The sequence below is a fragment of the Camelus ferus genome, chromosome 2 (assembly GCF_009834535.1).
Source record: "Camelus ferus isolate YT-003-E chromosome 2, BCGSAC_Cfer_1.0, whole genome shotgun sequence".
Classification (NCBI taxonomy): Eukaryota; Metazoa; Chordata; class Mammalia; order Artiodactyla; family Camelidae; genus Camelus; species Camelus ferus.
Window position 1 is genome coordinate 39,911,777 of NC_045697.1, and position 27,816 is coordinate 39,939,592.

General features: G+C 38.7%; 1 protein-coding gene and 1 long non-coding RNA gene across 5 annotated transcripts in view; both read right to left on the reverse strand.

Moving 5' to 3' along the window:
- Nucleotides 1-27,816, reverse strand: part of HERC6 (HECT and RLD domain containing E3 ubiquitin protein ligase family member 6) — a 103,640-nt gene that overhangs the window by 4,785 nt on the left and 71,039 nt on the right. For all 4 annotated transcript variants that reach the window (XM_032498214.1, XM_032498209.1, XM_032498212.1 and 1 more), the window contains 10 exons: nt 24,096-24,220; nt 23,456-23,515; nt 20,574-20,667; nt 16,532-16,721; nt 13,568-13,722; nt 9,845-9,958; nt 9,419-9,526; nt 6,253-6,414; nt 4,040-4,183; nt 964-1,130 (listed from right to left, as the gene is read on the reverse strand). In XM_032498214.1, the coding sequence (XP_032354105.1) occupies nt 964-1,130; nt 4,040-4,183; nt 6,253-6,414; nt 9,419-9,526; nt 9,845-9,958; nt 13,568-13,722; nt 16,532-16,721; nt 20,574-20,667; nt 23,456-23,515; nt 24,096-24,220 (1,319 nt within the window). The remainder of the gene's footprint in view (nt 1-963; nt 1,131-4,039; nt 4,184-6,252; nt 6,415-9,418; nt 9,527-9,844; nt 9,959-13,567; nt 13,723-16,531; nt 16,722-20,573; nt 20,668-23,455; nt 23,516-24,095; nt 24,221-27,816) is intronic.
- On the reverse strand, nt 16,732-19,358 carry LOC116669251. Its single transcript, XR_004326581.1, has 3 exons — nt 19,347-19,358; nt 18,665-18,667; nt 16,732-16,878 (listed from the first exon to the last, which is right to left on the reverse strand). It is a non-coding gene; the product is annotated as an uncharacterized LOC116669251 (long non-coding RNA).

The following is a 27,816-nucleotide window of genomic DNA, read 5'->3' on the forward strand; positions in this document are numbered from 1 at the left end:
CTGCTAACACATAGACACTGCTGTGTCTTGGTGGAATTATAAAAAGAAGCCCCTTCCTCCAGACCAGTGATTCTCAAACAGGGGTGATTTTTGCCCCCTAGAAGACATCTGGCAAAATCTGGAGACATCTTTGGTTGTCACAATTAAAGGGAGAGCTGCTACCGGCATCTAGCAGATAGCAACCCCAAGTGCTGCTAAACATGCCTACAACGTCCAGGTCAGCCTTCCACAGCCCAAAATGTCAGGATTGCCAAGGTTGAGAAACCCTGCTCTGGACTGTCAGAATCCTTTTCCCCCATCTGTTGCCAACTCTATATTTTATGAAAACCTTTAAATAGTCATCAATCTGTAAGCAGAAAAATGGTATCTCATTTTTGTCTGCACTTTCTTGATCACTAGTAAGGTTGAGCATATCTTCATTTTTTTGATTATATATACACATATATAGCCATATATATTTATGCATCAGAAATATTAATGCTTTGTCTATCATGTGTTGCCAGTATTTTCCTCACAGGCTATAGTTTGCCTTTTAACTTAGAACATGTATTTCTCAATCCTTAAAAAATAAAGTTGATAACATGCTGATTTATTAAAATAAATTAAATATGATTTATTAAAATAAACATAGCCTGCATGATTCTCATTAAGAATATCATACTGTCCCAAACAACTGTTTTCCATCTGGATAAATTCAAGAGACCAATTTGTTGTACTGTTTATTGTACTGGCTGATAACTAGAGAAGCATTTGGCTTTTCTCCATTTTTGAACATTTACTGGATTATAAGTCATGCTAAAATTCAAATTCATCTAAAGAACATATGCATTTATTGAAACTGAAGTCTGTGTGTCTGTGTGTGTCTCTATGTGTCTGCATATCTGTGTGTGTAACATTATTTTTGCCTGACTAACTGAGACTGACTAGATACACGGTCCTGGAAAAGCCATTATGGTTACTTACTTCCCCAAAACAGGATTGAGTTCTTTTAAATCTTCCAGTGATGGCTTTTGGTCCAGAAGTTTCTTAAACAGAGCCAGTGGGAAAGGAAGGTTAGCAACATTTAAGTTGTAAAGGGAGAGTCCACACAGCATCCCAAAGAGGAAATATCTCTTCTTCTCAAATTTAGGCTGGAAAAGGAGAAGAAAAAAATCCTTAATGTATTATAAATAATCAATAGTCCAAAGGGATAAGTATATTAGTTTAAAAAAAGTGGTTTGGTTCCCTTTTCTAAAAGTCACAAATTAGAAACAAAATGGGCTTCAGGAAAATCAAAATTTGAGATTCTTACACAAACTATAATGCAATTTAAATTTCTTCCATTGGTCAAAATACAAATGTTAAATAAATGAATTTGCTTTTTGTTCCTAACAGCACATCTGGACTACGAAAAAATATGCTCAGATAGCTTTATAAACCAAGGTTTTCACTGTTTAATTTTACAGTCTGCCTTCAAGTTTGTGTAGAAAAACGACACTAGGGAGAGGAAGGGTACACTTTATCTACACTTGTAGTGGGCACCAGGCATGTCAGGTGTAGTGCAGAGGAGTGCCGTCCCCTTCAACAATGCAGCCCTGGACCCAGGTATGCTTATGGACAAGCATACGGGCCAGGAAAGGTGACTGGTGCTGCTGACCGTGAGGGTCGGTGGAAGGAGGAAGGAAAGAGTCCTGATGAAACTGGCTTCATTCTCCTCTCTGCCCTTTGTAGTCCCAGATGAAGGAAGACACTGGCCACGTCTGGCCAAGCCATCGCTGCAGCCCAACCAAGAGATCACTAGCTTAAAAATTCTGAGATTCCAGTTCCAGTGTCAGCCTTGCCATTAGCAGGTGCATGATTTTAGGCCACCCACATACTAGTCTGTGCCTCAGTCTACTTGCCCTATGTTAAAAATGCATCTGAATTTTGAAAACGAGTTTTAAAAAGTTCAATATGAGTACTCGCCAAAGGTGACCTCCTCTAACCTAATCAGTCTTATTTCCTGTATTTGTAAGGTGTCCCCTGGTCTAGTTGATTGTGCCTCTTCACTGAGCCATACACAAATCAGACTTTTGTCTCTGTGTTTTTTATCCAGCACTATAGTATAAGGCTTTAAGCCCTGAATTCATCTCTTAGCTTGGTCACTTGCAAGCTGAATGTCCTTGGACAGTTTATTTAATCTCTCTGAGACTCAGTTTCTTCATCTGTAAAATGGGGACAAACCACCTCCATCTGAGGGTTGACATAAGGTTTATTTTCCTCTTCTCCATTCCCCACCTGCATCTCTTTGATATGTTTAGTCCTTATCCTTCAATATCAACCTCAGGTCTCCATTTTTCTAAGACAGTTTTTCCAATCACTTCAGTCCCCCCGATTTCTTTTCCTCCTAATAAAGAATCTCTTATATTTGTACAGTGCCCTGAAGTTTTCATGGTACTGTCACACTTTGACGTTCTTTATCTTGTTTTATTCTCACAACAGCTCCACAAAGCAGGCAGAACAGAAATTACAGCAGCCATTTTTTAGGTGAGGAAACTGGAAACTCAGAGGGGCTAAATGACACACTCAACATCACTCAAGACTGTAAGTCTGCGCTTTTAATCCCACATGAGAGCTCCCTTCCCACCCCACCTCCCCCACCATGTTCCCAGCGACTGTTATAACACTTGAAGTTGGCAGTCCATAATTTCAAAAAATTGCTAAAGTTGCTGGTATTTCAGTCTTTTGGCTCCATCTACATATACAAAAAGTTTTGAGAGGAAAGAGATTGTGTTGTATACTAATCTGAATCTTCTATAATATTTAATACAATGTGGGAACTTCAAGAAACAGTCAATAAAAACTTGTTGATTGGTAAAAACTCTGAACACTGGCACTCCTTGACCACTTTTAGGGGTTCATTCCTTCTCAAAAAGATACAGAACACCTTTCAGTACTTTTTCAGTACTTTGTCTTCTCCTGCCCCCTGTCTTTTCCTGGACTCCAAATTCTACCACATCATTTGGAAGAACATTTGGAAGTTTATGGGTAAGGGAATGGATAAATAGGAAGTTCGACATGTGATTCTCTTTAGAATTATTTGCTCTGTGTTACTAACACAGAAATGAAGACACTTTTTTTGGTGTTACTTCAAGAAAATGTTTACATTTTGAGGATCTTTGTAAAAATATAATCCTTGCAGAAATGAATTACCTTGTTAGAATTAGCAATTATCTCTAGGATTCTACTAACAATTTCTCCTCTAATTTGAAACACTAGATTACTGCCTCTTAAAATGTAGGAAACCACCCAAATATCCATCAGTAGGCGACTACATAAATGAAGTGCAGTACATCTAAACAATGGAATATTACTCAGCAATCAAAGGGAATGAACTATGGATACATATAACAACATGCCTGAGTCTCAATGTCATTATGCTGAGTGAAAGATAGACACAAAGGCTACTTGTAATTCCATTTATGTAAAATTCCAGGAAATTCAGACTAACCTATAGTGATAGAAGTCAGATCAGTGGTTGCCTGGGCCTGCAGCAAGGAGTAGGAGCAGGGAGGAGTAGGATCAGAAAGGGGTATGTCGAGGAGGGTAACAGCTTAGTGGTAGAGCACATGCTTAGCATGCACAAGGTCCTGAGTTCAATCCCCAGTACCTCCATTAAAAAAAAAGAATTAAAAAAAAAAAAAAGGGATGTAGGAAACCCTGGGGAATGGGTATGTTCATTATCTTGATTGTGGTGATAGTTCCACAGGTATAGATGTATATAAAAGTTTATCAAATTAGACACTTTATGTGCCATTTATTATATCTCAAGTATACTTTATTCAAACTGTTTAAAACTTTGATGAGCATACGAATCACCTGGGGAATCTTATAAAATACACATTCTGACCTGGGCCCAAGGTTCTGCTCTTCTAACGCTGGAGCTTCTGCTCCATGGACCGTATTTTGAGTAGCAAGGCTCGACATGACCCAATTTTACATTAGCATGGTTTTCATGTTATAGGACACGGTATACATTTTCTGTTCTGATAAACCATAAGAAAATAAATAAAAGACTCACATTGGTAGGAAACCACATGCAGGAACCCTCTTCAGGATATATGAACATTCCATATTCTTTCTTGGTCATCTCTTCAAATATACAGTGGAAGAATTCGGACTTCACCCCTTCCCCCACAGAACGAATTTCTTTAATAAATTCAACCTGAGAAAAGAAAACACACTCCTAGGTCCAGTTTCAAAACATAATGCCTTTACTTTTAAGGAAAAGTTTCAAACCTCCTGCAGGCACCAGAGTTCCCAGAGTCCACTCTCCTGACCTCACTGCACTCTGTTCTCCCTCAGTTTGCTTTCTAAGAAGCAGATGCCATGAACCTGTTTACTGTCAGATTACAGTATAGAGAGTGCCTGGGTCCCCACACGGCCACAAGAACCAAGTGAGGTGGGATTCCAGCAAGACTTAGCATTCGCCAGTTACATTGACCAGCGTCCTGAACTAAATTTTAATGTGCCTCAAACCCCTGGGCCACTAAATTCCTCAGTTCTTCTATCTGACCTCTCTTTATCTCATCATTTAGGCTTTACAACTTGGGCTCCAGTCAATACTTACTTGGTTTCTCCTGCCTCTCCCCTCATCAGGACTGCTGACAAACACATCTCTCAGTCAGCCTGGGCCCGGCACATTTGTAGGAACCTTCAGATCTGACTGCCCAGAGCCCTCGTGTGGGAATCATTAAGAACCAGTCCCTCTTTTCTGAAGTCTACCTTTGGACTTTGTAGTTGAGTGCTAGCCTGGCTTCCTCCTACCTCTCTGACTAACGCTTCTATACTTCTCCTGCCTATTTCTTTGTATCTTTCTAATATCGTATCCCTAAGCTTCACTACAAGTTCTCTTTCTCTTCTCTTTGCCTAGAAGACCTTATTTACTGCCACTTTGATCAACTGACTCCTTGGCCACAGTCCATCATTTCCAAGGGCCTGCCTCACATTCCATCTGGATATCCCAATAAATTAAACTTACTTCCGATTTTCTTATTTCTGCTCATTTACACTAGCAAGTCTGCCTTCACCATGGTCAGGACCTGCTCAGAAAGGGCCTTGACAACCTTACCTTGTTCAGAGTCTGTATTTTGATTGGATCTGTCTTGAAGTTTACTTCTTACCTCTTTGTCATCTCCTGTAGGAGGAATCATCTTCTATGGATTTCCTCATAATCAAGACTTAAAGCAAAATAGGTACAGAAGGAGACAACAACTAGCAAGTCTGGCTCATAAAGTAGTTGCCTTGTTACCCATTAGAGCTGCAGGCTGGGAAACATACCTCTCCTCTCTGAGCCCTAACCTTCGGTTCTCACTTCTTCTCTGAGAGACTGACTCTTCCCTCATGACCGATACGGAGAAAAGCCACTCCCTTCTGGGCAGACTCCAGCTCTAATCTACAAAGTTACTCATTATTCTGTGGGCAAGCCATCTGAGGTACCACACAGTAAAACCCTACAGGTGTCCACAAAAGATGAAGTGAAGGATGGCTAGAATTGGAACCAATATAGTAGAAAGTCTATGACTAAAACTAGAGACACAATGTAGGAAAAGTATCTGTTCCACCTGCTGCTTGTTGTTTGCCTTCAAAGCCCCAGTTCTTTACCCCTCGCTGATCCGTGTCTTTTGCATGTGACTTTGCAGTTCCTCCCATTAAAGAGGCTGAGAGTATTTTGCCAGTCCTCAGTTTGGGCTCAGGTATGTGACTTGCTTTGATTACAGCATCGTTTGTCGAGTGACTGGGCTTGCTGTCTTGTACCTCTGACACTGCTGTAAGAAGAACATGCTTGAGGGTCTCAGGAAGAAGATGGAAAACATAGGAAGCAGGGCCAGACTGCCCCAGCCAGGCTAGGCTAGATCAGCTAATCCCTAAACAACTCCCAACCAGGTGAACAAGTACAGATGAAATCTGCAAAGCCACCCAGATGAATTCAACCTACATCAACCAGACCCTCAGCCAAACTGCAGGTTTGTAAAATTATTGCTATTTTAAGTCATTACGCTTTGGGATGGTTCATTACGCAGCATTTCTGTAGCCATCAGTAACTAATAGTTAACTCATAACCCCAATGTTCAATTAAACATCCCATAGCTTTTCTCTGAAGGGTAAGCAAGGAATCCTGGCACCCGTTAGGCTTGCAAACTGTAGTTGCAAATGCAGGCTCTTCTCTGCTATATTATATCAGTGTTTTCCTCCCATATTAGTAAAAATGTCCAATGAGACTTTTTACTGTACCACTAATACTTTCCGGAGGTCAGTGGTTTCAGCTTGGCTTAACTGACGCAGAGCATCTTCAACTAGGTGACTTCGTCTGACTCTAAGTGTAAATGGAAGTGGTGGAGGGAATTCAGCTTCTCCTGAAAGAATCATTTGCCAAAATTTTTTTCCTTCTGATTCCTAGAAAAAGAAATATTTTAGGAATTCTCATAGGGATACTAGGAATTGTTTAATATTTCAAATGAACATATTTTATAAAGCATTCATTTATGCCTACCATTGCTATATGTACTCATATTGTAATTATTTAAGGAAAAGAGCACTGTATATACACTATGGAAGATAAAGAGATCATAGGAGCTGTGAAACTGAGAAACCTAGGAGTTGTGTATACAACTCTCTTGGGGCCTGTCCTGCAACAGTGACAGTGGACACTAGCTATCCTACTTCAGGTTCCCAGGCTGAATGTGGTTGTCCAGTTAAGCTCTTTACAAGCATCTCAGAGAAGTGTGCATGTGGCTGTAGGCTTGGGAAAGCCCTGTCCCAGATTTCTGCCGCACTAAGTCCTAGGAAGTTTATATGTGATGCCACTAGATTCTTCTGCTTTTTCCTTAAGATGTTTATTGTAAAGAAATTCCAGATTTGTAGAGAAATAGAACAAGTGCCATGTCTGGTCCTTCCTGGTGGTGGGTCATCTCTTCCTGTGGCCCTGGAGTCTGCAGCTCTGGGACGCTTCAGCGAGACCGACTGCTGGGCAACATGTCCCGTGGCTCTGAGTGACAAGGACTGGCCAGCAGTGTCCTCCACTGATTGTCGCAAGAAGTGTATGTGGCCTATTGTGGGCCAACCCTTCTCTCACCTAACCGAGAATTGGACTAGAAACCTACAGCTTATCTTATTTCCCAGTGTCTCTACTCCCCTTCTCCGTGGATTGGTTTCCCCTTCCTGCATGGATGTATTTGAATCAGTAATGCAGTTTGGAGCTTACAGCTTTGACTATGCTCATCATCTCTCCTTTGGAGAACAGGATTCTGCAGGCTGCTTTCTGACTTCACCCTTGACAACTACAACTAGAGCTTTCTTGTCCTCAAACCTCTCCTAGTGCTTCATGGTATGCAACCTGCCTGGGTCCACTGTCCACTCAACCCTCACTAACAGAGTAGACAGGTTAGACAGAGCACTGCTGTTGAAGAAAATACCATGCAGGGAAGGATTTAATTTATTTTCTCCTGTAACCAGGGATGTTAGGGAAAAAATTTTTAAGGAGTAGTTGGGAAACAAAAGAAGAGATGATTCAGTCAAATTTTCTTGTAAATATGCAGACGACAGATACTAACAATAGGAACTAGAGGAAGAGTCCTTATCTACAGAATGCTTTTAGCAGAATGTACCTTATCCATCTAGGTTGCTTATTACAAATAAACTGTGGATGTATAAATTTATGAGGCCATGGCTCACTGGAAAATGCCATGTAAACTTTATAATCAATAGAGTTTATAAAGGAAATATTTGATAACTGAAAAGGCTCCTTTTCTGCATATGATGTCCTAGGCTTCTCCATGTTTCACCTAGATGGCCTAGATCCTTTGAATTATTAATGAAAGTAATAGGCATGATTTCTGATTCTTGCGAGTCTTTAAAATATAAATATCACAGATAAACAGATACAAACCTTTCCTGAGAAATGGCCTACAAAACAAATCTCAGCAATCAGAAAATGTTTGGAAAATCTTTAGCATAATGTCTGGGGGTGAGGGGTACGGTGAGCATTATAAATACTAAGTCTGATGGTGGTAACAGAGACAAAATAGCACATAAATGTTGTGTGGGAATAATGCAACTACTAGAAAAGAAGCAGAAGGGAGGCTAGGTAGAAAGCAGAATAAACTCAGTGAATGACTCATAGGCATAATCTGGTAATAAAAGCTATCAGCTGTGGCTTATAAATCAAGCTCCAAGACTCTTTAGCAAATATGAAAATCTAAAGACTACCACTAAGAACATAATAGTAACTAAAACTGGATTGAGGAAGAGAAGGAAGAAGGAGAGAAAGAACAATTACTAGATAATTTCAGTATTGCTGATAATAGAACAATGAATATTATCTAAAGAGTATGAGGACTCAGACATTATATAATAATAAGAAACACAATTAAACTTAAACTTAAATGTCACGATTAACACATCAAATTGGAAAAGATCACAAAGCTTAGTTAACACTACATTGGTGAGAGTGTATGAAAGAGGCATTTCATACATTGCTAGAATTAACATAAATTGATGCAACCTCTATGTACAGTAATTTGGCAACATTTAATTATTAAAGAAAAAACATTAAGCATCATTCTACCTATGGATATGGAAGCAACCTAAGTGTCCATCAGCAGATGAATGGAAAAGAAGATATAGTATATCCACACAATGCAATACTACTCAGCCATAAAAAAGAAAATTTTGCCATTTGCAGCAACATGGATGGATTTGGAGGGCTTCATGCTAAATGCAGTTATGTGAGACAGAGAAAGACAAATACTGTATGATATCACTAATATATGGAATCTAAAATATAACACACTAGTGAATAAAACAAAAAAGCAGCAAACTCACAGATATAGAGAACAAACTAGTGGTTACCAGTGGGAAGAGGGAAGAAGGGAGGGGCAATACAGGGGTAGGAAAGTAAGAGGTACAAATTATTAGGTATAAAATAAGCTAAAAGGATATATTTTACAACATGGGGATATAGCCAATATTTTATAACAACTATAAATGAAGTATAAAATAAAAAAATTGTGAATCACTATATTATACATCTGTAATCTACATAATATTGTACAGTGACTATACTTCAATTTAAAAAAAAAAGAGTTTGATGGGAAACATTACCATGGAAGAACCAAGTGGTCACCACCTGAACCCACTGATGATCTCAGCATGAACAAATGTGAAACAACCAGAAATAATGCACTGAGTATGGAGAGGTGAAAAGAAGTTGGGCCTGGGATTTGCTTTACGTACTTTAACAAAAATAACAACAAATACAAAAACAACAAAAATGACAGATGAAGAAAGTATGGCAAAACGTCAATGACTTATAACGCTTTGTGCTGGGGTTCAATATACCATTATCTCTATTTTGTATATGTATGAAAATTTTGCATAATAAAAAGTAAGACATACATACCAGCATTTTTATATGGGAATCAGCTTGTAATAATCTAATTTTGGAGAGCAAATTAAAGATAAATGGATAATCACTGAAAATAGTGGGACTGAGGTTTTCTTCAAACATCTAAAAATTAAAAAGAGGTAACAGTTTTGATAATCAAAAGAAAAAAATACTTCATTCCTTTATCTCATCACCTTAAATTATTTCCCTCCATAGTTTTCAGAATCTGCTTTTAAGAATACAAGTTACCCAGAAACAAATTCCTAAGAAAATCCATTTGTTTTGCGACTGAAAGATGTTTCAGTTTTCTGCTTTAGCAAATTAAGCATTGCAGTGAGAAAATTTTCAAATCTTAATTTATCAATGAGACACCTACATAGCTACTAATTTGTCTCCCTTGAAAGTATGAAAAATTTCAGAAAGTAGAAATGTTATTCTTACCAGGTTGTTATTCCTAAAGATCACTCTTGTTCTCTCTTGATAAAAGTTCAAACAAGTGGAGAGTTCACTTATGTTGAAAGCATTTTCTGATAGTCGACGGTTAGCTTTGTTTACCTTAAAGATAATAGGACCTGTGAATTTTATTTTCTATCAATAAATGATTTAATCTATTTTATATATGGCTAGTATATAGATAATTAGAATAAACCTCTATAAACCCCATGCATTTGTCAACGATGAAGTAGAGTTCTATAAAACTTCCATTTTTTGATCTGTAATGTCTCCAATTTTCATACATATTGTAAAAGGTATAAAATGTTTACAGCGGACATTAGTAAACCAATTCTTAGGGCACAGTTTCACTGGAAACAGTTTCTAGATCTTGAGAATAAAAGCAGCAAAAACAAAAAAATCCAATGTACTTTCAACAAATTCAAGCCTTTCTCTGTGAATTAGTGAATATTAATTTAGCACACACTATTTGTCAGGCATGAGACATAGCATAAGCTGAAAACTGTCCTGGCTTACACATAGGTTACTGTCTAGTAGAGCAGTCAACAAACTCTTTCTTAAATCCAGGTGGTAAATATTTTGAGCTTGGGACTATATAGTTTCTAGTGCAACTATTCAACCCTTCCATGGCTGTAGCACAAAACAACCATAGACAGTATGTAAATAAGTGAGTGTGGATGTGTCCCAATAAAACTTTATTTGTAAAAACAAGAGGCTGTCCATGGGCACAGATTGCCAACCCATGGTCTAGTAGGTAAAAACAGCAAGTAATTAGGCACACAGGATACAGTTTTGATTGTAGAAGGACTTAACAGGGTTCAAAAGAAGGCTTCCCAGAAGAAGCAATGCTGGAAAAGCAATGATCTAAGTAAGCCTCCATCACATCCAATTAATCTAAATTAATCCAAGAGTTAGAAACCAGGAAAAAAGAAATCTAAGAACTTAAATTAAGGAAATAAAAAGCAGACATACAGGATAGAAGATCAACAAATTAAAAGGTTGCATCTTATGGAAAAAGACCCCACAACTTCCTTGTAAGACTAATCTAGGAAAAAAGGTAAATAACCAATATCAGGAATGAAAAATGTGATGAAACTACAGATTGTGATGCATACTTTTTCCTAATGAAAGGAGTCTATTACCCAACATCTTTTTAAGCCCTCATACATTTTCTTATTTTTTAAATCCCCAATTATTTTATGTCAAACATTTCCCTTTTATAGATTACTTTGAAAAATATTTGACTCCTCATGATTCTTATTTGTGTTCTTAAAACTCTGGCCATGCACAATAACACCAAAAACAATAAAATACTTAGGAAAAACTTTTAGCCAGGAAGATGAAAGATCTATACTTTGAAAGATCATGATAAAAGAAATTGAAGAAAACATAAAGAAATGAAAAGATATCCCATGTTCATAGATTGGAAAAATATTGTTAAATGTTCATACTACCTAAAGTTGTCTGTAGACTCAATGTAATCCCTCTTAAAATTCCAATGACACTTTTCATGAAATAGAAAAAACAATTCTAAAATTTGTATGGAACAACAAAAGGCCTTGAATAGTCAAATCAATTCTGAAAAGAAGAAAAAAATTGGAAGTATCACACGTCCTGATTTACAACTATACTACAAAGCTATAGTAATCAAAACAGTATATGGTACTGGCATAAAAACAGACACATAGACTAATGGAACAGAAACAAGAGCCCAGAAAGAAACCCTCACATATTTGGTCAATTTATATTTGACAGTGGAGCCAAGAATAATCATTGGGGAAAGAATAATCTCTTCAATAAATGCAGTTGGGACGACTGAATAACCACATGCAGAAGAATGAAACTGAACCCCAATTTTACACCACTCAAAAAAATTAACTTGAAATGGATTAATGAATTAAACAGAAGACCTAAATCGTAAAACTCTTAGAAGAAAACATCAGGGAAAAGCTCCTTGACATTGGTCTTGGCAATGATTTTTTTGGGGTATGACACCAAAAGCACAAGCAACAAAAGTAATAATAAATAAATGAAACTACATCAAACTGAAAAAGCTTCTGCATAGCAAGAAATAACCAACAAAATGAAACGGCAATCTATGGAATGAGAGAAAATATTTGCAAACCATATATCTGATAAGGAATTAATATCCAAAATATATACAGATGTCACATAATGGAGCAAAAAAAGAAAAAAGTCAAACAATCCCATTTAAAAATGGGCAGAGGAACTGGACAGACACTGTTCCAAAGAAGTCATACAGATGGCCTACAGGTACATGAAAAGTTGCTCAACATCACTAATGATCAAGGAAATGCAAATCAACACCACAATGCAATATCGCTTCATACCTGTTAGAATGGCTGTCATCAAAAAGAACACAAATAATGTTGGCAAGGATGTGGAAAAAAAGGAACCTTTATGCACTGTTAGTGAGAATGTAAATTGGTGTAGCTACCATGGAAAACAGTATGGAGATTCCTAAAAGATTAAAAATAGAACCACCATATGATCCAGTAATCCCACTTCTAGGTATATACCCATGATATGAAATAACTCTCTCGAAGAGATATCTGCAGTCCCATGTTCATTGCAGCATTATTTTAGAACAGCCAAGACAGAGAAACAACCTAAATGTTCATGGACAGATGAATGGATAAAGAAGATGTAGTATATATATAATGGAATATTATTCAGCCATGAGAAACATAGAAATTCCGCCATTTATGACAACATGGACAGACCATGAGGACATTATGCTAAGTGAAATAAGTCAGACAGAGAAAGACAAATATAGTATGATACCACTTATATGTGGAATCTAAAAAAGACAAACTTATAGAACAGAGTAGAATGGTAGTTTCCAGAAGCTGGGGGGTGGGGGAAATAGATATTGGTCAAACTTCTAGTTATAAGATGAATAAGTTCTGGGGAGTCTAATGTTTAGCATGGTGATTATAATTAACAACACTATACTACACAGTTGAAAGGTTGCTAAGAGAGTAGATATGAAGTGTTCTCACAATAAAGAAATGGAAATTATGGGATGTGATGGAGGTATCAGCTAGAGCTATGGTGGTAATCGTTTTGTAATATGTAAGTGTATCAAATCAACACACTGTACACCTTAAACTTACACAATGTTCTATGTCAATTATAATCTCAATAAAGATGAGGGGAAGATATATACTACTTTAGAAATATCAGTGCATTATTACTTCTGAAAAGCACTAACTTTTATACATAATATTTTCTCCTATTGAAATTGATATTTTATGATGAAATTTGCTTTGATTGTCAATTTAACAATTTATATTATAAAAGCATCTTATTTTAGCTAATTGTCTTTCCCTCGAACAGTATCAGTTTAATTCTGTTATTTTATTTTAAATGCTTTGTCTCTTCCCTACCCCCAAATAATCATTAGATTTATTAGTAGCCTAATTTTAGGTTACTTCTGGATTGTGTTACGTACACTAATGAAAATGCTGAATCATTCTCACATCTGAGTATTTGTGCCTCTAATATATTATATATCCTCCAGAGTCTATCCATTTAGCAAAACAAGCAAAATCCTGAATTATTAAGGGCTAAATAAAATATTATCATTCTATTGTGGAAAATAAAGCAAAATAAGGCTCCATCTGGCTAAGAACTAAGGGATCTTGATTTAGTAAAATGGTATATACATTCCTTTAGATAAACCCTTACCTTATACACTTCTTTCATCATTTCTAGAAGAACTTTAACATTGTTGTGACTCTGAATGGTTTCAGTCCAATGATACATTTGAGAGACAACGGCAGTTTTAAGCATCTGGACCAGTGTGTTGAGAGAGGATTCTTGCAAAGATGCCCAACACTGCTCTGAGGGGGGTAAAATCAGCCATGATAAATATGCACCTCCCAAAACACTCCCTCAGCTTTTACTAAGTTCTTTAATGTAAGAAAGAGATCATATTTCCCAGTTCTGATGGCATAACCCATAAAATATTTTTTCTAAAGATAACATCCTGGGCAACATTGACTACTCACAGGTATGGAAAAAAGAAGTGTTTTTCCCGATTAAGTATCATTGGAATTAAAAGCTCAAATTGAGGTTTCTGAAGGAACTTGTTGATCATCCATATTTGTGTTTGATTACTTGATTAATTTCATGATTTTCAAACTGAAAATTCCATAGGGTATCTATAAGGTCTGAAAACATACATTGAGTGAATGTACGCATACATACAAGACATATAATGGCATCAAGGATATTTTCAATCTGTAAAAAGCAAAATAATATTATATATGTTTTCAGACTTTATGAATACCTGGTATAAATGGACATATTTTTAATTAGCTCAATAACAATATTTTAATATCACTGAGATTACAAACTGAGTTTTTGTCCTTTAAAAGACAATTCTCAGGAAACAAACATATCAGATGTTAAAATATATTTTCAAGCCAATATAATTAAAATAGTATGACTCAGATGCATGAAAAGTAGATTAACATATAAGAGGCTTCATAAATGGACCCAAATACACATGACTCTAGTATATGATGAAGGTGGCATTGTATATTAGTGGATAGTGAAATAGATTATTTAATAAATGTGTGACAGTTGGAAACTGATCCAAGGAAAAATGAAGTTTAATCAGGATAAACTCCATAGAGATCAAAGACTTAAACATAAAAACAAAATGATAAAAGTTTTAGTAGGAGCATGGGAAATTTTTAAATTTCAGCATGAGGAAAACTTTCTGAGGTATGACCCAAACTTAGAAATCATAAAAGAAAATGCTAATATAGAAGGCTGCCTAAGAATGTTTATAAATAATTATGCATGGCAATAGTACCACAAAGTAAAAAAAATTTTAATAACCTAAAGGAAAGAAATTGCAACTCATATTATTGATAAAGAACTAATTGTCTTAGTAGATTCGAAGTTCCTAAATAAAAAAGAAAAATACCAACAACAAATGGAAAAATGGACTGAGACATAGGAAAAACAGCACAACTTCACTCATAATGAGAAAACTGAAATTCAGACTAAGAGAGTCTTCTTTTTGAAATGGTAAAAGACCAAACCTTGGTTAACACTATGCAAAAGTGTGTGGGTCGATGCCTCTCATATTTGTTGATGAAGTGTAAACTGGTACATCTTTTGTCAGGGCTGCCATGGATGACAAGGCAAATGGTGACTACTTAAAGTTGGGCAACATGGTGGCCCTGACTTCTGTCATTTGGCAAAATCTTTCAAAATTTAAAATGCAATTACAATTTGACCCAGTAATTGTGCTTTCTGGAAACTTCCCTGCCTGTGTAAATTTATATATATACAGGAAGAAATGAATGTTAGAACTGTTATAATAGCAAAAATTTAGAAACAACTATTCATGTATATTCTCCCAAAGGAATACTATTCAGCCATTAAACAGAAGAAGGCAGTTCTACAGATTCTGTAACATAACGATCTCCATGATATAAGTGTTTAGTGAAAAAAAGCAAGTTGCCAAAGAATGTGAATGGTATGCTATCATTTAAAAAAAGAATACATTTCTATATGTTTTTATATAGAGAGAATGTCTTTCAAAGGTTACACAAGAAACTCTATTCTGTAACTGCTTTCTGGGATGGGAACTGGGTGGCTTAAATTTCACTGTATATTTCACCTTTGTAACTTTTAAAGCTTTGGACCTTCAACATTAGCTCAAAGTTATAGAAGGACATCCCATAGTATTGAATAAAAAAACAAGAAGGCAAAGTTAAACATTTCCCCCTCACCTCTGGTCAAAATGTCTTAAGTTTTAAAACAATATAAACAAAAAGTTTTAAAGTATGGATTTATCTTGACTGGATACTCTTTGGTTATTAAGCTCTGATGTCAAAGCCATGTCCAAGTCAAGAATTACATATGCTTTGTAATGATAAGAATATGATTGTAACAGCTTTGAAACCAAGCAGGACCCTGTGGGGCCCTCTGGGTACCAAAGCCTTTCCCTGTCCCCCAATTCTTATTTGCATGGAAAAGGCTTCAGCCTCTAGACCTTCCCTGCATTCCAAAGGGCAGACTCAAACAGTTACTAATTAGGGAAGTGAGAAAATGCAGGAACAAAGGAAAGGCAGTCAAGAAAAAATAGCGCAGCAATGGCGCAGGGTCCTGGTTCCTCCTCAAGGGATTTACGTAACAATCTGACACAAGTCTCAGAGTTCTTCTACAGGAACTAAGACCCCCGTGCAGGTGGAGGATGGTAACTTTGGGCTGAGCACAAGCACTTGGACCCCAGACTGGTCACAACCAGAAAGCTGATGATTGAGATTCCTGGAATACCACCCTGTTAAAGGCAAATACAAATTTGCCTTTAAAAACTCTTCCCTGAAATCCATCAGGGAGTTCGGGTCTTTTGAGCATAAACCACCCATTCTCCTTGCTTGGCCCTTGCAATAAACATTTCTCTGCCTCAAACTCTGATGTTTTGGTTTGTTTGGCCTCGCTGTGTGTCAGGCACACAAACTTGGATTTGACAATTTTAGGTTAATATTTTCAATAATGCACATACCACATACTCAAACATCTGTGTGGTATTTTGAAATCTTCTATCTAAAATTTGCTACAGATTCTGCTTCAGACAGTGACTCTCTATTGAGAGTGCAGAAAACGTGACACAAAAACAATCAAACTTACTCAGGACTTGTAAAGGCTGGCCCATCATGATATAAACAGTCTCTGCAAATGGAACCACCAGAGTCATCCAGTTCCTCGGATCATGCATCACAGGACACTCTGGGAGCAGAAGGAAAACTGATAATGCTTCTTCGTGTGGAGAACGAGATGGAAGAGCTCTGAGCAGATTATCCTTGAGATGTGTAGTTATCTGTGGTTGAAACAGTATCAGGGAAAGACCCAGAGTAATGTAAGAAACAAGCTATTGGACCAGAGGTTTCATTCCACCATGTTCCAAATGAAATAATCATTTAGTTTTCCCGACACCTGCTGTTCAAACTCCATCATTCCTTGTATCTCAAATGCCCCTGAAGCCATAAGTGAGAACTATCGTCCTTATTTTATATTGGGGTGAATGAAGGGAAAAAAAGTGAAATCAGATGCATGGACATACTGAATAAAATCGTGAAGGCTGCTCGATTAGAAGGCATCCATACCCAGCTCTATCTGACCTAAAATCCACCGTGGCAGAGAAAATGCCACCTGTTCACCTCACCAATGCTGTCAATCCTCCTTCTGGGCTCACAGGAAGATGGTGTTTCTAGCTATGGAATGTGAGTAAAGGTGATGGATGCCCCTTCCATATCCTCTTTCCTCATCTGCCAGCCAAACACAAAAGATCTTGTGGAGAATTTCATGGCCTTGGGGCCTAGAACTCCAGAGAGAAGGAGCATGAGTCACCCCTGGATGAATCTGGGCAATAGTGGGAAGGGTAGTGGAATCTGCCACCCCCAAAATATGCTGCTCTGACACCCAGATTATTTTGAGCTGAAGGCAAGTGAGAAAAAGGCTGACATAGAACAAGCTCTCTGGCCTCCCTCATCCACCTAAAAGCAGAACATAAATTCCCCTTGTGAAGGTGCCCTCCTGTCCCCAACTTCCTGTACCTGGAAGGGCATAGCGACACCCTTATAAGCTGAAATGAGCTGGCACTGAGTAAGACTCTACATGACAAACCTGCCTAATTAGCCCTTCTCCACCGTTACTTTCTTCCCATAGTTTGCCACCCAAAAGCTCAAAATCCTTTTCCTTTGGCCTCTCACTTCTCTACAAAATTATTGTTCTTCGCTGAGATGTTATAGAAGCCCAAATTCTAGCCACTCCTTTAAGGTACTCACCACTGAGCACTTCTGTGTATTTGTGGGATGCACCTATTAATAAACTTGTTTGTTTTTCTCTTGTGAAGCTGCCTTTTCTCTGTGTTTTTTCAGGGCCTCAGCCAATGAAACTAAGATGAGAGGAAAAATATTTTTTTTCCTTCCCTACAAGTGCCTCCTATCTCAACCCTCATTGGACTATGGTGCGAGAAAAAAATCTTCATTGGGTTAATAAGCCATGGAGATTTGGATGTTGTTAGTTATAACAGCTTACGTTGGAGGAGGTAATCAAGAGGATGTGATTGCCCACTAACCCTCACGCTGGACCTGGGCGATCAAAGGCTCCTCACCCACTCCCCTGTGTTTGGAATGTACCGTCTGTCCTGTCCACCGTGGGAGCTGTTCCAAGGATGCAGCCTTGAGAGAGTAAGCTGTTGCTGAGACCATCTGGACAGTATACGTGACTGAACCCAGCAGTTAATGCCACTATATAAACTTCAAGATTCTGGTGGCTGGGTGCAGAGATCTACTCATCTTGTGGCCACCCAAGACAAGCCTCGTAAGTAAGCTCCCTTGCTTATTAAAACTGCCACCTTCTAATCTGGAGTGGCCTGCCTCTTTCTTCAATCTTCGCTTGTCCTCTGAGCACAGGGACTGAAGGAGAAATAATAAAATGGCCACACTTAGGCTAACAAATTCGTGGCTTTATGCTTACTGCTTGCTTTTAGAACAATCAACAAACCTGACTGCCCAGCCCCAGGCCCACCGATAAAGCAAAAGTTGTTGATACTACTGTTCGATTTTACCTTACTCTGATAATTACAATCATGTTTGGCGTTTGAGTCATTCCCCAGGAAGGGAGTCCACAGGACGATCACCACAGGAGAATGACCAGACCCCCCAGAGTTCCTCCGTAGCACCGGATGAGTCTGACCAGATATAGAAGGTCATGGGTTGATGACCTTCCAGATCACCGGGAAGTCCCATGAAATCAGACAGACTCATCAAGACTTAGGAGGAAGTTTCATCAGTGACCCTTGTTGATTACCTCCTTTTATGCTCCCACCTGCTGTTATCACCTTTCATGCCTCAACCTGTTCATCTATATAATTACTAAGCCCCAACCCCAAGACGGTTCATAGTTTTGAAGGCACTAGCCTGCTGTGAGTCCCCTTTGCCCGGCAAAGCAATAAAGCTGCCTCTTTTCTTCTAAGCCCTAAGACCTTGTCTCTGAGTTATTTGGCTCGTCAGGGACGGGGGCCAATATTTCATCAAGAGGGCCAGTTTTTGAACCAATGGCATATTAATTCTTTCTAACAGATCTTGGGTACTCTTAACTGTGAGTATCTACCTCAACATGTCGTAAAGGTTAGTAAGATGATACATGCAACAATCAACCGGGAGTACTGGATATGACTATTATTACATTAAAGTTCTTACAATTTGTTTTTTCATATGTCGACATCTGTGGAACGCTAGTAGGCGTAAATGAGAAAATAGTGTCACAGAGTCAGATAACTTTGAAAAAAATAGTGTCAAAAAAGCTAATTTCTTTTGGTGTGTGACATCATAGAATCTTTGATTTACTTTTATGCATCATGACTCCATAATGTTCCCAAAGCTGCTTAACCCTTTTTCATGGAGCATTCTGTGACACTAATGTTTCTTAGGACTCACACTGGGAAGAGCACCTGAAGTCATCTCCCACACCCCCTAAATAGTTATTTTTAAAATATCCTTAATTTTGTTTGTTTGTTTGTTTGTGGGGATTTTTTGGGGGGAGGTGGAGGTAATTAGTTTTGGAGGTTTTTTAATGGTGGTACTGGGGATTGAACCCAGGACCTCCTGCATGCTAAGCACGCACTCTACCACTGAGCTATACCTGCTCCAAATATAGTTGATAACACTTACTATTCTTACTTTTTTATGTTGAACATAAAAACAGTTTCTATCGCATATTAAGGAACCCTCTTCCCCCTTTCCCTTCCAAATGTAGGGACCTAAACGGTATGAAGGGGACTTTAAACTGGAGACATTTGAGATACACCTGATGCACAAAGGAGCCTACCGAGCTCTCCTCATTTGACTGAAGGCAGAGTGTGAAGCAGCTATAAATTCCCTCCTGAGTGGGTGGGCAAGCAAGCTTCTCGGCCAGGAAGACCATACATCTGCACTTGGATGAGAAATGACATCAACGAACTATCACAAGCTATCCTAGCTTCCATTTGTCCCCCTAAAAGCCCATCTGTCTCCCTGAAAAGTCCATTTGTTTTCCCACAGAAGCCCTTCCTCCTCCTTCCCTAAAGTTGGTATATTAACCCTCATCCCTAGCTACTCTGCATGAGTAACTTTTACCCTGTTAATCTGTCTATTGTTAGCTGATAGGTCCTCAAATATATGAACCTAAACTGGTAGAGGGGAAGTTCTCCTCCCAACACAACCCAGAATCACAGAACATGAAATTAAAATGGACCTTAAAGGTAAACTCAATTTATAGGTTAAAAAAAACATGGCCCAAGGAGAATAAGGGATGAATCAGTAGCAGATTCATCTCAACTAGATTTGAGATTCATCTCAAAACAGAAAACGGGCTTTTCAGCCTCCCAGTCCAGATAAGGGTACCCTGCTTCCCAAACTAGTGTTCTTTTCATAAGTTATACTTCTCAAGCATTGGCTTTCTCACATTGAAAAAAATACTGTACCTACTATATGTTCAAGAGTTCAGTAAGAATATAAATGCCAGTATCTAATATAGTAGCTGGTACACAGTAACCTCATAATAAACACTAGTCCCCTCCCCATCACAATTCCATTTCACTCCCTCCCAGTACAATGGAACTGCATTCATATTGGTTCTTGTAAGGAAATTCTATTGCTCTATTTCTCAAGTACATATTGGTTATTACCAAAGAAGAAATCCATTCCTCTGTTGTTAATTTCTCGAAGGCATCTCTTGCCATTTGTAAGTCCACATCACCGGAAATCGTTTCCCTAGATTCTCTTTGGATGCAAGAAATGCAAAAAAAAAAAAAACAACAAACAAACAAAAAAAAACCACACACACACATAAGCAGATGGAAAGGAATATTTCTAAATTCATATATCATTATGCATCATTTTATTTTACTACACATCAGATATAATCTTTTTCCTTAAAGCTTGCCTCCTTTTGAAATAATCAATTGGCACAAAAAATTATAAAATTTATATTCTCCGAAAAGAGAGTAAGGTAACAATTTATTATCTCAAGTTTGGGCTGCAGCTTTAGCAAAAGTTTACATGCTGTATCTGAGAACTGAAACCATTTACCCTCACACTCAGCCTGCACACTGAGAGCTGAAACTCCCTAACCCCCACACAATTTACCATCTATATTTACATGACTTAGGGATTCCACTGTTTCATTAGCATGACTTTACTATTCCAAGGCACTCTTGCCCAGGCAAATGTCTTGATTGTTCATTATAGGAGCTTCCTGAAAAGATCCATTAACTCTTCCAAGGAAAGCAATCAACAGTTTATGCCCTTAAATTCTTTGAATTTCTTGCCTCAAAATCCTTGCCTTGCTGTTTTCCTGTGTCTTGAATTGTGGAATCCTTCCCCAATCCTAATCAAGCTCCCAACCTCCCCTTCCCACACTGAAGCACCTGCCTTAACTTAATCTAAACCCATTTAAAAAAATTCAGACCTGGCCATTCCTCTCAGAAATACCAAGGCTTTGCCTAGGTGTGGTGTTTCCCTGGGTTGTGTTGGTAATATTTGAAGAGCCCGCCTTCTGTCAAGCAATTTTTTTCATAATGTACTATTAAGAAATATTTCATGCTTACTGGATTAACCAAACAATTGCAATACTAGGGCTAAAACATTTATGCAGGTACTAAAAGTATTGTAAATTTCCCTTTGAAATAAATTCTCCTTGCATCCTTTGGCATCCTAAGATCAAATCTTGAGGTTTATCACTCCTGGGAAGGGGGCAAGGACACTTTGACACTTTAGAAAGATAATATTTTTAGTGTAGAAATGATTCTCCTACGTAATGAGAATTAGTTTGTGGCTACAGTGGGGAAGAAAGAGGATACATTGAATGGTAGACTCCCCCCTTTCCAGTCTAGGAGGACGTCAAGAAGAGAAAGACAAATGGGAGAGAAATCAAGGCGGAGGTAAGCAGTGTCTTGGTTTTTCTTCTGCCCTTGGCCAGGATATGCAGAGATGAACAGGGGTGCCTTTTTGGACTTGAGAAAGATAACTGCCTGATGAGCTGCCAGGAGGAAGACATAACATTCAGCCTCCCTGAGCGTCTCTGGTTCCCAGGGGCGGCTTTTGGACCCAACAGTTCCTTGAGTCTTCCTAAGAAGTGACTGAAGATGCAGCTGGCTTAAGAACCCAAGGGATTCCATACGGGAAAGAAATACCTGCAACAGGGGTTAAGCGAGTACCACCTAGTGGCCAGGATGGGGTACAAGATGTGTACAGCTATCTTCTAAACCAGCGAGCCAACCGGAAGCCAAGTCAACAAGGGAGGGACAGGACCCGAACTAGCAAAGTTGAACTGGGATGATTTACACCAGCTGCAGTCAGACCTGCAGGGCACCAGCCTCCAGAGAAGACAGAGGGCAACCTAAGGGCCTCTTTATGCTGCTATCCCCCCTCGCCTCCCTTAAATACTACTAAATTAATTAAGCAAGGAGGCCATAACACTCTAATGCCATGGTGGCCTACGCAAGCAAACCAAAATCCAAGCTAGTACTTGCCTCAAAGTTACGAAATCAAAACCTAAGGGCAACTGGGGAAGGGTATAGCTCAGTGGTAGAGTGCACGAGGTCCTGGGTTCAATCCTCAGCACTGGAATTAAAGTAAATAAATAAACCAAAAAAAATTTTTTTAAACCCCAAAAAACCTAAGGGTGACCAACCACAAACAGCCAATGAGTCTTTAAGCTACAGCCAATCAAATAATTTCCTTTCTTTTTTTCTGCACCTTTTCTATATGTCTCTCCGGAGCTCCTGCCAGTGGAACATTCAACCACTTCGAACTTGATGCTACATGATTCCAATGGATGTTCACTCAAATAAACTCCTAAAATTTTTAATATGCCTCACTTTATCTTTTCACAGTTCCCAGGCACAGTAATGGGAGAGCAAATAGGGAGGGGAAGGAACAAGACCAAACATTGAGCATTTCACAGAGGAACTGTTTAAACTACTGGATCAGACCAAGGGTCAAACCAAATAGGAGAGCAGTTAAGGTTTTCCTCTGTGGTAGTCAGGCTAGTTAAAGATAAAATAAATAGGATTTGCTTTCCTTACTGATTTCATCCTAAGAACTGCAAAGTACAGCCTTGGCCTTGAAGTACTAAAGCAATGTTAGAATGAACTGATTACTCTGAGATACAAAGATCCTGAAAACACACCATTCCTGCCAATCAGATAACAGAGGAAGGCAGGGCAAAGGAAGCAAAGAATGTAAATTAGAAATTACAACTTGCAGTGGTCCAAGTACTCAATAAATCTCTGTTAAATAAATAAATGATGAATGAATGAATACATCAATGACTTCTTCAAACTAAGAGATGGTAGAAGAGAATCATGGTTAAAATCCAAATGCCTTCCACAAAACCAAGTGGAAATTACTTTACAAAATAGAAAAATTCTGTAACAACCTATGGAGTTGTTTATGACGGATTTTTTGTTCAGAGACAACAAAATTCTCAAATTAAAATGACTAAGTCGAAACATTTCAAGTACTCACCAGCATTTTAAATAAATGTAAAATCTCATGTAAATATTACCTTTTCTTTAAGAAACTTGCAGTCAGACAAGCAGGAGATGAAAATATCACTCTAATTTCACTGCAAAAGTAATAAGATAGGGGTAAGTCACAGCATACTAAAAGCTTGTCCCTTTTAGCTTACTGAATATATAACGGGTGATGCAGAGTCCTAATTAATGAAAATAACTACTCCCTTAAGAGTCTTCCAAATTCTGGGTATACCTTGTGCATGTTACTGCTCACTCTCACCAAAACTCTTCACAGTTGGTTTGATCAAGACATCTGGATTTAAGTAAAACCCATCCTTCTGAAAACAGAAACTTCTGGAGCTCCAGAGAATAAACTATGAAGCTATAATAACAGTCACCTTAGTGAAGGCTGTGTAGGACAAAGCATTTTTGATTCACTCCTGCCTCTCCCTCACCTATCAAAGTGCCTGGGATACTGTACATCCTCAATAAATCTCTGTTAAATAAATAAATGATGAATGAATGAATACATCAATGACTTCTTCAAACTAAGAGATGGTAGAAGAGAATCATGGTTAAAATGCAAATGCCTTCATAATAAAACCAAACCCTCTTTCTTATGTCTAGGATAAAATACCAAGCCTTCCAGAATCAAATAAAAATGGTTTCTAATTTATCAGACAGAGCCACCTCTCAGCCACTTCATATTCTGTACTTCGTCTTGCCACTGCCTTCCATTTTTCTATCAGGGACTGGTTAATTCGGCTTATTTCTGGCAGGATTTTCCTGGAAACACTGGTGGAACTAGTATCCTTCTAGGAAGAAAGAAAAAAAAACAGGTCAGTGTAGCAGGTAAAGGGGGTGGGAAGGGATAAACTGGGAATTCAAAAATTGCACCCCTTGGGGAGTGATAGAAATGTTATCTATCTTGATTGTGGTGGTGGTTTCATGGGTGTATACATCTATCAAACTTCATCAAATTGTATATCTGAAATATGTGTAGTTTACTGTGCAGGAATCATACCACAATAAAGATGTTTAAAGAAAAAAAAAAAAGATACATGCACTCCAATGTTCATAGCAGCATTATTTACAATAGTCAAGACCTGGAAGTGTCTATCGACAGAGGACTGAATAAAGATGTGGTATATCTGTATACACACACACACACACACACACACACACACACACACACACGTACAATGGAATACTACTCAGCCATACAAAAAGAATAAAATAATGCCATTTGCAGCAACATGGATGGACCTAAAGATTATCATACTAAGCGAAGTAAGTCAAAGGAAGACAAGTATCATATATCACTTATATGTGGAATCTAAAAAATAACACAATGAACTTATTTATAAAACAGAAACAGACTCACAGACATAGAAAACAAACTTATGATTACCAAAGGGGAAAGGGGGAGGGATAAACTAGGAGTTTGGGATTAGCAGATACTGACTACTATTCAGCTTACTTCTACTAAGAACTACTATATACAGAACAGATAAACAATCAGGTCCTACTGTACAGTACAGGGAACTGTATTCAATACCTTGTAATAGCCTATAATGAAAAAGAATACATATATATATGTGTATAATTGAATCACTATGCTGTACACCAGAAACTAACACATTGTTAATCAACTATACTTCAATTTAAAAAAAAAGAATAATCAGGAAAACATACATACACTAAGTAATAAATAAGACAGCCAGAGGTGTCAAAAATCAATGTCTGGAAAGAAAAGTTTGTCTCTGATATAGTCTTCCAAAGACATCAGTGCTCTGCTCCGTATTATACCTCTGCCTCCGATGAACTTGTAATGAATCAGGAAATTCTGCATCACTTTTGTTTAATGCTTAAATAAAGACCTCTTGAAAAAGATGTGTAACCATGACTCCCTAAGTTCCCTTCACCTTCTTGATCTGAGTCCTGGGTGTCCCCTGGAGTTCAATCAGGAGGAAGCTGTTTTCCCTCAGACATCCCAGGAACCTCAGGACAATGAGCGCTCCCTGTTGGCATTTCCATGCCATTTCTTCTACTTTCTTCTTCAGAATCCCGTCTCCTCTGAAGTGCATGACATCAGACTATATCGTCTTCCTCCCCTTCTTCTATAACCGCTTCCCAAAGACGTAGTCACTGCGCTTCAGTTGTTGAAAACGTCAGCACCTTGCTGACTGTCTTCCTCAGCACAACCATGCCTGTCACCATTCTTCCCGTCATTCTTGGCAAATTCAAAGTTAGTAAACACGATCTATTTCCCACCTTGATCTCTCAATTCTTGATCTTGTCTCCTCTCTTTTCCCTGATCCACCTCAGTCACCCATATCCCGGATCAGGGTTTCTAAACTGATGCAATTGACATTTTGTGTCAGGTAATTCTTTGCGGTGAGGGGCTGGCTGTCTTGTGCATTGTGGGACGTTAGCAGCATTCCTAGACACTAGATGGCAGTAGCAGTCACCCTAACACACATGCCCCCTCCTCAGTTACGACAACCTAAAATGACCTCAGACAGTGCCAAATGTTTCCTGAGGGGCAAAATCACTCCTAGTTGAAAAGTACTGCCCCAGACACAGGTGACATTCTGTACTTTATAGTCATCAATAACTGTTCCATCTTCTGTATTGGAAACATTCTCCTCTCTGATTGTCATACACTATCTTAATTCACTTACTTCAGAGTGGGACTCCAGTCTAACTTCTATGATGCTGGAATGAATTAAGACTTTGGGGCTATTGGGATGGGATATATTTTGCATGCAAGAAGGACATGAATTGGGGGAGGCAGTGAAAGAATGTTGTGGACTGAGTGTTTCTGCCCCGCCGGAAATTCATACATTGGAATCCTAAGCTCCAATGTGATGGCCTTAGGAGGTGGCGTCTTTGGGAGGCAACTGGGTCATGAGGGTGGAGCCCTCATGAATGGGACTAGAGCCCTTATAACAGATCACGGAGAACTCTTTCTGCCACTTGAGGATCCACTGAGAAGAGAGCCAGCCATAAACCAGAAAGCAGACCCTCATCAGATATCAAAAGTGCCAGAATCTTAATCCTGGACTTCCCAGCCTCCAAAACTGTGAGAAATAGATTTCTGTTTATAAACCACCCAATCAATGGTGTTTTGTTACAGCAGCCTGAGCAGACTAAGGCACTTACTTTAGAGTGGAGCCCACTTTAACATTATTTGAGGCCACTGGGCTCTCCAATCCACTGACCCTACGGTTTGTTCATTATCCATCACCCTTCTCACGTTTTTCTTACCCAGCTCAGATTCTATGGTTAGCACTTTAATCGTCCTTTGCAAATACCTCCAAGTCTTCTGTCCCTTTTCTGTTGTACTTACCTAGAAAAAGTCCATCTGTAGTTAACCTCAACTCTGGATTATCCAAAGGAATCCAAGCAACTCAACATCAATGGAGAAAAACAAACAACCGTGCTGAGTGATTTCACCTTAAATCTACTACCACAGATTTCACGTGGGCACTCTACACTGTCTAGTAACCTCCCACGATGGGCGCTTTCTCACTCTGAGACACTCCTGCACACCTTCCTTTTATTCCTAAACCTGTAGCGGTCCTCCACTTCATTAAGTCTCAGATGAGGACCGTGCTTTGCTGCAACACTGAGAAAACTGAAGCAACTGGGCAGGAACTAATCACCTTCCCACCAGCAACCTACCCTCATCTCCGCTGTTCCTCCTCAGAATGGCATAAAAACTGCCCAAAGCCCTACATTCTGCACTGGACCCTGCTTCCTCCATCCTATTCTGGGACGTGACCTTTGCAATTACTCAGTCTTTCTCACGCTTCGACACTTTCTCCTACGGAACTGGATCATTCTCCCTGGCGAACAAACAGACCTTACTATCACTTCTCTAAACAACAACGAAACCCTCCCACTGCCCTCTACTCCCTTTCGCAACAAAACTTCTCAGAACCATCACAGTCTTTGTTTCCACTTATCCCCATCTATTCTCTGCCCATCCCACTCAGTCCGCTTTCATCCTCTGTTCCTGGGACGACTGAGTCTTGACAAAGCAAAAACAAATTCTGTGTTCATCTTCCTTGACCTCTCAGCAGTATGTCACAGGTTTGGCACTTCCTCCTTCTCGAAATACTTTCTTCTCTTGTCTAGATGGGCCACCCTTTCCTGGTTTTCCTCTGCCTCAGAAACTGGTCCTGCTCAGTTCTTCCAGGTCCTCCTCACTGCCTGACCTCTAAATGGAGAAGTCCCTCAGGTCTGGACTCCTTCTCTTCTCATTTCTACTCTCCATGTGAGCTTTTATCCAGGCCACGACTTTAAATACCATCTAGAGTTTAATAACTCTCATGTTTATATTCCAGCGCTAGCATCCTCCCTGAGACCCAGATTTGGACATCCAACCAAGGCTCTGGGTCTCCTC